The sequence below is a fragment of the Homalodisca vitripennis genome, chromosome 4 (assembly GCF_021130785.1).
Source record: "Homalodisca vitripennis isolate AUS2020 chromosome 4, UT_GWSS_2.1, whole genome shotgun sequence".
Lineage (NCBI taxonomy): Eukaryota > Metazoa > Arthropoda > Insecta > Hemiptera > Cicadellidae > Homalodisca > Homalodisca vitripennis.
The window spans coordinates 14939917-14954783 of record NC_060210.1 but is presented as its reverse complement, the minus strand read 5'-3'; the positions used below and the strand labels follow the sequence as shown (position 1 = coordinate 14954783).

The 14867-nt window shown below is 35.3% G+C and overlaps 1 protein-coding gene across 1 annotated transcript in view; it reads left to right on the top strand.

Annotated features, from left to right (window-relative positions):
- The first annotated feature begins 3511 nt into the window (after nt 1-3511).
- The window catches only part of LOC124358970 (protein spaetzle-like), a 31678-nt gene continuing 20322 nt past the window's right edge, over nt 3512-14867 (top strand). Inside the window, exon 1 of the mRNA XM_046811258.1 lies at nt 3512-3709. Within this exon, the coding sequence (XP_046667214.1) occupies nt 3656-3709 (54 nt within the window). The 5' untranslated portion in view covers nt 3512-3655. The remainder of the gene's footprint in view (nt 3710-14867) is intronic.

Here is a 14867-nt window from a genome sequence, read left to right as displayed (position 1 = left end):
TCATACACGATCCTAGATACTTGTTCTTGTGACATGATTCCTTTCGGGCCAATGAAGAGCTCTATTGTTTTTAGAGTCAAAGAGTACACGTGCAGTCCGTCCTTCTGTCCGTCTGTGCGAGTACACGTCATACACGATCCTAGATAATTGTTCTTGTAACATGATTCCTTCCGGTCCAATGAAGAGCTCTATTGCTTTTAGAAAGAGTACACGTGCATTCCGTCCTTCTGTCCGTCTGTGCGAGTACACGTCATACACGATCCTAGATACTTGTTCTTGTGACATGATTCCTTTCGGGCCAATGAAGAGCTCTATTGTTTTTAGAGTCAAAGAGTACACGTGCAGTCCGTCCTTCTGTTCGTCTGTACGCTACTACGTTCGTTGTAGGGTCCATCGATATTCTGTTATTCTCGTATCAGTTTACTACTTTCGTTAAAACATTTTATCTACAGTGAACCTCGGACTGAATTTGTTTAGATCTAATAGGTAAGAGTTTGTAGTCCTTAGTAATTCTGGCTTTTGATTTCCAATGTAGTGAAATGTTACATGTTTTCTTATAATATTAAATTATTCATAATTTCGTACAGTCAGATTTTTTTAATACGTGAAAAACAGATAGGTTTAATGAATAATCAGGTGTTGTACCAGAGTACTTCACAGATGTTGTACGAATATCTATTAGTCTTGCCAATAGATGAGGTCGATTATTGGATAAAGGTTAAAGAAACAAATCGTAGGTCTGTACTAGTAGAATTTGTTGGAGCGGGACTTTTAACTACCAGGAAAACCAACATCAACAGCGGACATCTTGGATTTTCTGAAAGACATATAAACATTTTGAAGTTTCTTGCAGTTTTATAAAAAATAACTATTTATTTTAAGTCATTTTCTACAAACCCTACTTCAGGACTGCCACTCCCCCACCCAAATATTCCCATCACATTGTTTGCCTTAAATCTTTTTCAACAGTGTGATAACCTATAATTCACAATACCTTGTTAATACTTTCTGCTTGTAGATAGTTTTCTACACGACAAAATGTTTGTTCCAGAACACTGTAATATTTCCTAAAAAGGCAAAATCCAACGATGGACTTTTCGAATTTGTCGTCAACGATGACGAGCACAAACAGGGTGTCCGGGTGGAAGCCTGTATACCTGCTGGGTAAGTTCTTTTAGTGTACACTCAGATTGTAGCGTGTCTGGTTTAAGTGAGAGGGTAGAAACATGTTCGGCAAATTAAATTTTCTAACTTAAAATATAGACTACGAAGGCATACATATAATAGAAAGTTAAATTTCGAAACGGTTTAAACATTGTACTCTGTTACAATATATTTTGTGAAGGATCTAGAGGAAATTATCTGAATCTACTATAACCTGTGACTGTTGTGTGTTTGTTATATTTTTTGAAAGTGTGACTGAATAGTTATTAAATTAGTCAAATTAAATGTATGGCTATTATCTGACGATTGAAATATCAAGTGTTACGTTGTACTTACGTAATAAAGAGGAGATTATTGTTAGATCTATTATTATTGGGAAAGTATACAGTATGTTATAACACTAACGCAGAATAGCAGATATAGTACTAACAGTTATGCTGGGAGGACTGGATCACCAACACTGCGTCATATATATGATCAAGATTAGATTCAATGCCAAATTTAAAGTCTATAATGTATTTTAATATTGACACATAAAACGACAGACAATCATACGGTTAAGACATGTTTACGTCTCTCAGGAAACAAGAGAGAAATAGAGTCAGAATAATGAGTATGCTCAACGACGTATGCTCAGCCAAATTCAATGGTTGGACATGCAACATCGTACAACTCATTCTTGCCTGTGTAAAAATGAAGTTTCAAGTAAAATTTCAAGTCTAATTTTGTGAAATATTTTTCAAAATATATTACTACATGATAAATTCACACTTTTGTTCATTGAACTACGTTTCATATTAGTTTTTAAATAATAAATGTCTTCACACTAAGTCACCATAAAATGATGGCTGTGTTGTACTACGTGTGTCATTTTTCTCTATAATCAAACTTTAAAATGTCTATGAGTATACTGAGTTTTTTTTACAGTTTTATTTACTTTAAAATTTTCTCGTTGCCATCATTGTTACCCATAAGAACAATGTAAAAATGTTTGCTAACGCTCAGCCAAATCCTATGCAGTGCCTTGCGCCATAATTGAACTCAGTGCCACTTATATAGAAATTAAACTTAATTTCAAGTTTACAAGTCAGTTTATTTTTTAGATATCGTGCGGACAGACGAACAGACACACAGAAATGAATTTTTTCCAGCCCCATGAGTGATAGGCCTTACTAACGCTCAGCCAGTTAAGATGTCTTACGTGGATGTAAAATAAACGTGACGTAGACAAAATTCTCGTACGTGCTGTGCTATTGCTGTAATGATAAGCTAAATTTGCATAGTTGTTTATCTAATACAATGTCAACAATCTGAGATAAGGTTAAGCTGTGTTTGATATTTTCTCTATTTTCAAATATCGATTTTTGTGATGTTTTTCATTTTAATGATGTTTATTTAAAACAAAATATCCTTAATCTGCACACTAAAAAAGAATTACGAAACAAAATACATAGCGTAAAACAATAATTATAAATTTATATTAAGATAAAAAATGTACAACCTGGTAACAAACAAAAAAGCAATAACAAAACAAGATTTACAACGATACAGGATTGATAGTACAATTTTCATTCAGCCACACAAAATGTACAATATCCGAAGGTGTCGGCTGGACAAGGTTATACTATGTGATTGAGATAAAATATCAATATCCATTAGTGAAAGTGGAGTATTATAGCTTATCATTACAGCATTTATCGGTGAATTCAACAAAAAATTAGTTATGGACTTTATTAATATAAAAAGTTAATTAGGTTTCCTGTAAAACTATGGGACATGAAAACTCTTTTTTTAGCGTTTGAGAACAATCAGTGTAGCCCATTACCAGTTTTCTTAGATACATAATAGATAAAACGTGTCACCTAATTTTTAAATCATTGATATTAAATATTAGTTTTAATCGTGTGTATGGAACCGAAAAAGTATAGAAAGAAAATAAGTACTTTGAAAACATTTTTTTGATCTTTTCAATAATATTTGAATACATGTAAAAAGGATTCTATATTACCGATATGTGGATATGGTTTATAATAATATAATACTATAAATATATTTATTTTTACTGTTCGCTTTTTCTTCTAAATACACATCGAAGTATAAAATATTTTGGGACTAGACAGTTTGGAAATTTAATATTTTGTATTAGATGCAATCGTAATTTATAAGTCCGATATATTGTGTTGTTTCAAAACAACAGTGCTCAAGGTTCAGTATAAATCCACTTAATTGCAAGTGACGTAAGCGCCTGCATACAAACGCGAACTTGTTCTCCCCGACAAATCAGCTGACCGCCAACTCCTGCCTGTGGTTTACAAGACGTTTCCAGGATCAGCTGATACTTGGCCAGTCCTGTAGTTGGCCGACTGGCCGCTAGGTGTCTCCATCAATCTCGCAACAATAGCCAAACCAAAACCCAGTTTCAGTCTTCAGTTTGTCAAGTTCTGCCGGTTGGTTCGGTCATCGTAGGCTGATCTTGAAGTGTTCTTGAACCATGGTGCAAATTTCATGTCAGTGTTGCCTATTAGTGATCGCCACAGTTTTTTTGGTAAGCACATACCAATTTTTTCGTTCGTACATTTACTTGTCATTCTCGATTAGGTTCGTAATTTTCCCACCAATCACTAATTATGTTTGTACAATTTAAATTTTCGGTGTCTTTACAAAAATTAATAAAAACATTATTGATAAAAGCCTTATGAGTAAGATTCGAAAATTAATTAAATCATAACCTACATTTCTGAGTCTATACATCAAAATTGTCTTACAGTAGCTCTAATGTTCCTTCGGGGTTTGCAATAAAGAATGTTAATTTTGTTAATCAATTTGTCACGTCGACTGTGAATATATGGTAATTCTAAGTTTCATTTAAATTACAATTTTATTTAAGTAAGGCTGTTGTACTGCTTGTTGATAAGACTATTCTCTTACCTGTTATGTATCCCTCCCTACCTGTATGTGAATCTTTTCAACCCGAATTTAAATTCCTCCTTTATACATTCAGGTGTTAAGAAGTATACAGGGATACAATTGCCTCCCTTGGACTAAATTATTTAAAGTAACATCGTGACTCATTACAGAAATATGCAACACCCTAACCTAGACATTGTTATTAAAAAGAATTTAAAATATTAGATTAAAGCATTGCAATTGTATAATCAACGTCTTCCGTTACAGATATTGGAATTCAAAATGTATGAGCTTGTAATGAATGCAATTCCTTGCGTTTTTGGTGCGTTATAACGTTATTCCGTCAATAAATCAATTATCCAAAAATTGTCAATCCTAATTTTTGGCCCTTTGCGAAATCATGTGAATTATTTTTCAAACTACATACTTAGGTAAAGTCTCAAACGCTCATATATACAGGCTCGAGTACACATGAGTTCCAATTGAGTTCCGTAATTCAATGTTTGCTTCCAGGAAATCATTTTGATGTGCATCACAATATCACAGATCTGCATCTCGTATTGTATACGGCACTGAAAACTCCCTGCAACATACCTTAGAGTAATGTTATTACCTCGTTATTCCATGATTACGCCTTACTCTCTTCAGTTTCGGTAATTATTCAAAATGTACACAGACATATGTCGAATAGTATCTGAGATTATTCCATTATTAAAAAATATTATAACTAATATGGTACATGTGGAAGGCTCAGGACCCTATTTTTATTTTCTTTCAGAATTGATTTGAATGGTTTTGGTATCAATCATGATTTGTTTGGATTGTTTAGAATTGAATTTAATGGATTAAGATGAGGTAACCCGGGAATTCCTATCCTTAGTACCATATACTTGAAGAGTACTTTTTGAAACAGCAGCTATAATTTTAAGTGCATTTATTGATATTAAGAGACTTCTCAGGGAATTATATTAATTGAGGAGATGAAACATGTTATCAGCTGTATATTTTACATGATTTTAAATCATTTTGAAATTTACTTATTGGGATTTTTCATAATTATATATATATATATATATATATATATATATATATATATATATGTGTGTGTGTGTGTGTGTGTGTAAATTATATATATATATATATATATATATATATATAAATTATATATATATATATATATATAAATTATATATATACACACATAATATAAATAATCATATATATATATATATATATTATTTCAAATACCCAGTAAGTAAATTTCAAAATTATGTAAAATATACAGCTAATAACGTGTTTCATCTCCTCAATTAATATAATTCCCTTAATCAATGAATGCCCTTAAAATTAGAGCTGCTGTTTGAAAAACTACTCTTCAAAAGTGCTAGCTAAGAATCAAAATAGTGAAAATTGTACTTCCCTGCGTTTTACACGGAATTTTTATGAACAATTCTTTCTCTATCAGTACGTTAATACATTTGTTGCTTCCTTGGGCTCCTTTAAAAAAATGTATATATATATATATATATATATATATATATATATATATATATGAATTGTAAATATACATAATTAAAAAAAAGTATTAATTGTCCGATTATTCATCAATACAGTATCAGGTAGTTTTCATTAGAACTGCCCAATACAGTCCATCACAACCACCTTCGTGACGTAATTTCCGAAACATTTTGTAGGCTTACATTTTCATCGATCCGTAATCTTCATCCAGAGCAATGTAAATAGCAGCACTTTGCCAATTAGTGTGCCTCTCCAACTACTGAGCCTCAGACTAATATAGACTAATAATGATTTTCGTCTCAACAATTCCGTAGCACATTTCCAAATGACATTAAGGTGTACGGCTTTAGGTAATTTTGGCCGCTTAAATTGGTCGAATAGCCCAATGTACGCCGTCAGTCAATGTCCCGTCAAGCCGGTGGACTATTGACAGAAGTGACAAGAAGGACCAGCGACACCGTGGCGTCAGCAAGTCCGTCCGTGCCTTTCTTTCTGCTCATCCAACCGCGCCATGCCGTGAAACCTGCCTTTTGTGTCGTCTCCTTCACTTTTCATTTTGCCGCCAGTCAATTTATATAACCCGTGTCTATCTTTAAATGGGTGGGGGGGGTCGGGCTGACCTACCCTTTTCATAATGAAAGCTGTCGTTCTGGCACCTTCGCGATCAAGGCTGTCGAAAGGGGAAAAGCAGCACTGCTAAGAGTGTTATGAAAATGCTGGAATGAGTATGGATTTTCGTGCACTAATTTGTGCACAAAATTGTGTCTTTGAAACTCTAGCTAGGATTAGTCTAGCCGCCATTTTATGGTGTGTTCTACAAGTGTTAAAATATCACATAATCAGTTATATTATATTAGGCACCAATCAATCAATTATTACATCAAACGGTATATTGAAATGTATTCGATTTGAGTCGTATGTAGGTTGTATTACCTCCGTCCATTTCAGAAAAGTTAAAAAACTACACAGATTAATAATAAGTAAAATTATATATAATTAATATGATGCTGCAAACAGAATTATTTATAATTTTGTTCTTTTATAAATGAAATTATTCATTCGCCTATTAAATCTAGATTTCTTGTAAATTAGTAAGAATAAAGAACTTTTGAAATTGACTGATTAAAGATGGAACATTTTAAAATCGACTGATTACAGATACAACATTTTAAAATTGATTTATTAAAGATGGAACATTTTAAAATTTATTGATTGAATATGCAACAATTTATAATCGATTGATTAAAGATGCAACACTTTAAAATCGATTAATTAAAGATGGAACATTTTAAAATTTATTGATTGAATATGCAACAATTTATAATCGATTGATTAAAGATGCAACATTTTAAAATCGATTAATTAAAGAAAAATATTTTAATAATTTCATATGTATAATTATTAATTAAACATAAAAGATTGGCGTATTAGAGATGGACTCATTAAAATGAATACTGTAACTTGTGTCTGCATTCAGTCTATCAATTGTAAGTTGTTCACATCCTCCTTAGTGACAATCCAAACTCAACAGTCTTTTTGTATCTCAAACATCGCACATATTTGGTAAATTTTCGTCACTTTATTAGTTTGTAAGTTATTTCACTGTAAAGGGTTGTTATGATCTATTAAAATAAATGTTTACGAATAAAACATCAGTAAAAATACAATATGGCTGCTAGGAGCTAAACTAAGCGGAATTTCAAAAATATCTCCCCGAAATGTTGTGATCAGAATTACGTGTTCAATCCTAAACTTTACAACCACCTCAGTGTTTTTGTAACACGCTTTATATTGATTACAATCCTGGATACATGCGATATATGATTGTGTTAGGGCGCTGTACGTCTTCTCTGAGATAAGAGCAGACATACAACTCTTATGGTTAGGTGTAAGAGAGGACTTAATAGTCCTAACCTCGCCAATTGAATATGTTTTACGTTGTATTCAATAAAGTCATTTTTCATTTCATTTCATTTCATTTCATTTCATTTCATTTCAGACAGACGCATGCTCCAATGACGGTACGATACAAAATTAGGGTAGGATGTTAAATTGCATTAGGATTAACATTACACATAAGGTAGGTACGGTGGGAAGGGTTGGTACGATGCAAATGTCGTATCCAGCTCCTTTTCACCTTCCGCCTTGTGCAGTGTCTGAACACTGTCTTAGAGACTCGACTGTTGGAATCTGAAGTCGTACACGAACCCTTTCGACTTCAGAGACACCTAGACCACAAAGTTCGTCTGGTTTCCTGGCAGCCATTCAGCGTAATCTGTGAAGAAGTGAGCTCATAGTCTCAGCTGCACAACTAATTTCAGACGCTGCGCTGATAGGAAGGTGAAGCGAAAAGGAGCTAAACACAGCATTTGTTTATTAACATTGTTGTTAAAGCCGCCTCACATTGAACGTCTACCATCCACTGGACGGATTTTATGCCTTGGACGTCCACGGGGTACTACCTTAACACCGCAAACGTCCATCGAGCGGGCGTACGGACGAATTTGTTTGCACCTATTCCTTCAGTTGAGTTGCGATCTCCGTCAAGGAAACTTTAAGTTATGGCATTTAGTTTACCTTGGAGTAACAGTGATGTGACAAGTGCATAGACATGCTATGCTCAAAATTATCATCTCAATTGTTTTTACTAAGCAGATATTCTCAATATCAAAATTATTTTCTTTTACGACTAATCTACACCTCCCTGATCGAGTCAAGGCTGCGGTATGGTATAGTACTGTGGGGCTCAGCGTCACGTAGGGAGTTTCTACGAGTATTTTATTTACAAAAAAGAGCCGTCCGAATAATAGCCGGCGTACGTAGGAAATCGCCATGTAAAACATTTTTTCAGTCGTATACAATTTTGACCCTCCCGTCTCTATACATTTACGAAATGCTTGTGCACTACAAATTCAAATACGGTTCCATCCAAATTGGTTCGGACGTCCACAATTACAATACAAGATCCAGCGCTCAACATAGGCAAGTTCCCCACCGACTTCAGCTTAGTGCCTCACTTCCCCAGAATATGGGGCCAAAATTATATAACAGGCTACAGCAAAATATTACAATGGAAAATAATCCTACAAAATTCAAAAAATTATTATATAACTATCTCATACAGAAAGCCTTTTACTCGGTTGGTGAGTTTTTTTTCCGATTAGTAATTTAAAAGTGGCTACAGAAATTGTGGAAAGTTTGAAAAATATTTTTTTATTTAGATATGCAACTTAAACCATATTTTTCTGACGAGTGTAATATTGTATTGTATTGTAAAAATTGGCATACTACACAATAAAGAATTTTGATTTTTTTTTTTAAGTGTACCGTGGATTGCTGCTGACAGTTCCAGCAGTGATGAAGAGAATACAGTCATACTGTATTCAGTTAGTGAATGAAAACATTAGGTGCGTGCCATTAATAAAAATGTGTTTGGTGAATTTCACCATTTGATAGCAGATTTAGAGGGTAAAGACAAATTCATACGGTATTTTAGAAAAAGTAAATAAAAAATGAAGAGGTTTTTACATTTATAGAGAATGATATGAAGAGGGAAAACACGAATTACAGGAAATAAACCACAAGCAGAGAACGGTTAGCTGTATGCTTCAGTGGGCTTTTTTAACTATTAAGAACCAGAAAACCCTCAAAGATACTTTTAGTTAATATCAGCGAAACCATAATTTAATACTCTTATCAAAACTCAAAATTTATGTTTTGCTTTCTAAAATAAAATAAAAGAAACGCGTTATCATTTTTTATTATTTCTTTTATTTTTTCACCATATACTAAAAAAATTAAACATTGAAAAAGTATTTCAAAAATTGTTGCCAATGCCAAAAAGGCTACTATAGATAAAAGAGGAGCTTTAACATAAGGAATGAATGAGGAAAAACTGATTTTTTATGTTTAAATAACAAAGTTCAACGACAAATAAAACACCTCGCGGCGGGGAGCTAGCCGGGTGGTGTCTGTTGAAGTGATGCCGTGCGCATGCGCAGCTGAAAACATCCACGGTGACGTTTAGATAAATCGCTCAGCCAGTAATTCCTAAACATTCATCCCCTGGATGAATTTCTGTCCAGTGGATGGATGGACTTGCGGTGTGAGGCGGACTCTATTGGGACTTACGCGGACTTCGTCTTTCATATTCCTTCCCGACCGCGACGTTTTGTCTGACAGAACAAGGATTTGCGGACACACACGTGAATCTGACATGGCCGTGGTTACAAGGTGTGACTTGATTGCAGGTAAATAACACGTCAATCTGTCACCTGCCACTTGAAGTCGTAATTCACTTTCCTTCCCCGGGGGCTTCAGTTACCAGAAATCAGTTGTGGCCTGAAATGTAACTACAGCTATTACTTGGGCAACATACCGGACGTTTAATATTAGGTTCTGTGTGCTGTGTCGTTCGAAACAGATGACGATTTGTACTGCCTGTTTACATGAGTACAAGATAAAACAAGTAAATTATAGTGTAAAGTATGTATAAGCGAAAAAGGAGCGCTACATTGTTTAATTTCGGCTTGAAATGTTAACGTGGGACGATTGGGGGCGAAACAATCTACCTAAGTAATTTGGTAACTGTCCTATATTTAGCAAAGCAGTAATACAGAGCTTTAGATGAAACAAAGATTTATTCATAAATAATTACATTGTGAGCTTAATAAAACACAGTAAAGCTAATTGTACAGGGCAAATAAAAAGTCAGAACCCCCTTCTATTTTCTTCTTTTAAAGTTTATATAAGAAGATATCCTTTGGGTAGTGCTTATATGTGGAAAGGAAGTTGCATTTGACGATTTTGAACATTTTTTTGTGTCCCCCAAAAATGTGGGATTTTGGGGACAAATTTTAACTCTCCTCAAGTGACCTCTCATTTTGAAGAACATAAACAAACTTACACAATGGTGAAAATTAGATATAGCTATCTCATTCCCGTCCAAAAATCAAAGTTCGTCAAAATGTTAACGAAATTTTACTCTAACATTTACAAAACACCAGTACAAAACGTTGAAGATTTAAGAAAAAAGGTTGTTGAGGTCCTCCTCCGTAGACTAATGGTTATAGTATCGGCTCTCTAACCGAGAGATCACGGGTTCAAATCCCGGGGAGGTCCAATCATGTACTTTGTACTTTTAAAATAAAAACCAGTGCCGTCGAAAGCCGGCATAGCTGACGCTGAGGCTTAAATGAGATTAAAAAAAATTGTTGAGGCCTGAAACCAAATATCACTTCAGACTTTAAAAAACGTGAGAGAGGAGCTACGCTTGGCTCACTGCCAAATAGTGAGAGGGATTGATTCAGTTTAAAAATCGACTTGGTAACGTTTTTTTAGAACACTGGCTATTACTTTGGATGGGAAAGAGATATCGATCTTTGGTTTTCACCATTCTTTAAGTTTGATTATGCTCTTCAAAATGAGAGGTCACTTGAGAGGGGTTTACATTTGAAATTTTTGAGTTGCCCCCAAAATCCTGCATTTTTGGAGTCACAAACATTTTAAAAATCTACAAATGAAACTTCCTTTCCACATTGCACCATTACCCTTACCTTAAATTTATAATAAGGATACCGCTTTATATAAATTTTAGAAAAAAAAAACAGTTCTTGGCTTTCATCCTTCAGACGTTAAATATTTTAGGGTTTCTAAATAACGCGCAACCACAACGTATGCTATCCTGTAACAAAGAAACCGATAGTCAGCTGCATTAGGTGTGTAGTGGGGGTCGAAAAGGAAAGGTATCAAAAGGGTTAAACATATGAAACGATATTTTTTTTTCCAAAAGATATTATTTTTATTTGACAAACTTAATACCAACCGTGATGTACCTAAATATTTATTATTTAAGCGTCACCTAATTGAAAATCAGCTGTTTTTAGCCAAACAAACGTTCTTTCAGCAAGTTTTCTAGCCGTTGCGCATTTTTTTGACGACGATGGAAGGTTTTCGGACATTTGCCATCGTTGTGCATCGGTCATTGTGCAATGTGCAATTTCCGATAATGCTCGTTTGCAAACGAGGAGTGTGCAGAGTAGCTTGTGCGTCGTCGCCAGCCGCAGCGGCGTTATGTATTGGGGCCATGCATTTACTAATTAGCAAGTTTATGTCTGGGCTGCTGAGGCAGTTCAAACACTGCTGCTGGTGGCTCTTCAACATCTCTTGGCATTAAAAATGTACGTCATAATGGAAAAGTAAGAGATGTTGTTTTTTTTCTTTTTTTTGTTGAAACTTCTAAGCTACATATGTTGTTAATCTTTAGTCTAGTGAAGTAATGCCCTTGACCAAAACGTTGTATTTCAGTAACTAAAATAAACAAAAAATATTTCCCTTTGATGTAATCATTTTGACATTAAACTAAATACATTTCTTAGGACGTGTGGGTGTGGGGCAATTTCCCGACAGCTAAAGTGATGACGTACTTAAAGTTTGCGTATGGAAGGACATAATCTCCAAGTCCATAAGTCGGTTTATCTATCTCAACCGGATTTGCCCACTCATTCCTGATTCTTCCGGCAGACTCACCGATGTTATCGCTTCTCGTCTTGGTCACAAGACCCAGCAGAATGTCCTTCCGGTGATTAGCCTACATTTAGTTGCGGAAGGTACTTGCGCCAATTATGAGTCAAAGGTAAACCATCCCTATTTATACCGAGACAATTATAACAATGGGTGAAGTTTCTATTACCTTGTCGCAGAAGCAAAACAAGTTCAACAAATAAGGTAACATCAGATTATCGAAAACCTGGAAGGCTGTGATAGATAAGCCACATTGCTCGCTGATTGGCGATTGGTTAAGCTTCAGCGGAAATATATTAATAGTAGTCCTGCCGGTTTTGTATTAACATATTTGTTGATTGAAGATGGTTCTCTATAGTGAGACATAAACACTTCCAGATTTGAATTGTATTGATAATTTTTTGACATAATATGAACCGGAAATTTAAATAATGGTCGTTAGGAAAAATGTGGAAATATAGAATTCGGTTAGTACAAAATTAAAAATTAAACAAAATATCTTCCTAGCTGTAATACGTGTAATTAACACCTTTACTGAATATACTAGAAGTGAAAAATAACAACACTTTCATGATAAACAAAGGCAGTGGATAATGTAATTGTCCAAAGCTGGTTCTGTGGTCCTATAATATGGTAATTGAAAGGAAAACGAAGATAAGGTGTAACGTTATCGCAGTCCGCTGTGCCTCAGTGGAAGATAGGTGTAATCAGCTATTTCCATCAGCACAGAACTGACAACAGCGTGTCCTTGGATACTGAAGCGTAGTCTAGGTACAATAAACTGTGATTCCCTCGCCTCTGTTGTTCTGACCTCTGCGTCTACAAGGTGGCTTCATCACTCACACTCGCACGTCGATGACGTAAAGTCCACCTGTTCCACCAACTCCAACAATTATCGTACGTTAGTGACGGGAGATTCCCGCTTCTGTCGTTCTGACCTCTGCGTCTACAAGGTGGTTTCATCACCGACACTCGCACGTCGATGACGTAAAGTCCACCTGTTCCACCAACTCCAACAATTATCGTACGTTAGTGACGGGAGATTCCCGCTTCTGTTGTTCTGACCTCTGCGTCTACAAGGTGGCTTCATCACTCACACTCGCACGTCGATGACGTAAAGTCCACTTGTTCCACCAACTCCAACAATTATCGTACGTTAGTGACGGGAGATTCCCGCTTCTGTAGTTCTGACCTCTGCGTCTACAAGGTGGCTTCATCACTCACACTCGCACGTCGATGACGTAAAGTCCACCTGTTCCACCAACTCCAACAATTATCGTACGTACGTTAGTGACGGGAGATTCCCGCTTCTGTAGTTCTGACCTCTGCGTCTACAAGGTGGTTTCATCACCGACACTCGCACGTTGATGACGTAAAGTCCACCTGTTCCACCAACTCCAACAATTATCGTACGTTAGTGACGGGAGATTCCCGCCTCTGTCGTTCTTATCTCTGCGTCTACAAGTTGGCTTTATTACTCACACTCTCATGTAGATGACGTAAATTCCACCTGTTCTACCAATTCCAACAATTATATCGTACGTTAGTGATGTAGGACTCCCGCCTCTGTCGTTCTTATCTCTGTGTCTACAAGGTGGCTACATCACTAACACTCGCACGTATATTACGTAAAGTCCACCTGTTCTACCAACTCAAACTATTATCGTACGTTAGTAATGAGGGATTCCCGCTTCTGTCGTTCTGACCTCTGCGTCCACAAGGTGGTTTCATCACTGACACTCGCACGTTGATGACGTAAAGTCCACCTGTTCTACCAACTCCAACAATTATCGTACGTTAGTGACGGGAGATTCCCGCCTCTGTCGTTCTAACCTCTACGTCAGATGACTTAAAGTCCATGTGTTCCACCAACAATTATCGTACAGGTGTCAGTGAAGGGCTAACTAAAGGACAATTCGCCTCACTGAGACCCCCTTTTTTGTTTTGCAGGTTCAAAGTAGAAACATAAGTTCAAACCGTCCTTTTGTACTTCTGTTTTATTTGTTTGAAAATTAATTCACAATTTTAGTTTCAGAAGTTACCCAAATAATTTATCGCTGGATAATGGTGTCACAAAAGTTCAAACCTCCTACTTTAACTTTTGGACTGTTGAGAATTTTCAAACCCCATTTGAGAATGTTGTGTAATAGATACTCTGTACATACTCCGAAAATTTTAATAAATTTTAAAGTTACCTCACACTTTCCCAATGGGGAGATGGTGGGACCCTTGAAACATTTGAGATGACCCATTGAGCTATACTTTGAATTAAAGGTATTATGATGAGACAGAATCAAATATACCAAGAAAATAAATATCTGATAATTCTGTCCAAAATGGGTATTGTGTGAATGAAGGTGAAATTAAATTGCATGCTATGTTGTGTAATGTCAACTTCGATACTTCTATTTTCACCATTCGTCTTATATCATCAAGATCTTCAAAATAATATATCACACGAAAGAGATACTGTTGAAAAGACTTGTCTATTTAATAAAGTTCGGGTACCTCTATCATTTTGGTAAAGTCGGTAATAATTTTAAAATCCAGCAAAAGCGTCTTCAGGATGTGTAATTTCATATTTAGAAAGAAACTAATTTTCAATTTTTCGAAGGTCGAAGTGGGGATTGGGACAGTTTAGGTCCAAATATAATCCATTTCAATTTGTACGAGGCTATTTTTAGGGACAATATTGAGATTACCTATACAGTCGTATGTGAAAATCAAAGTAATATTAGTAATGATAATTAAGAAAT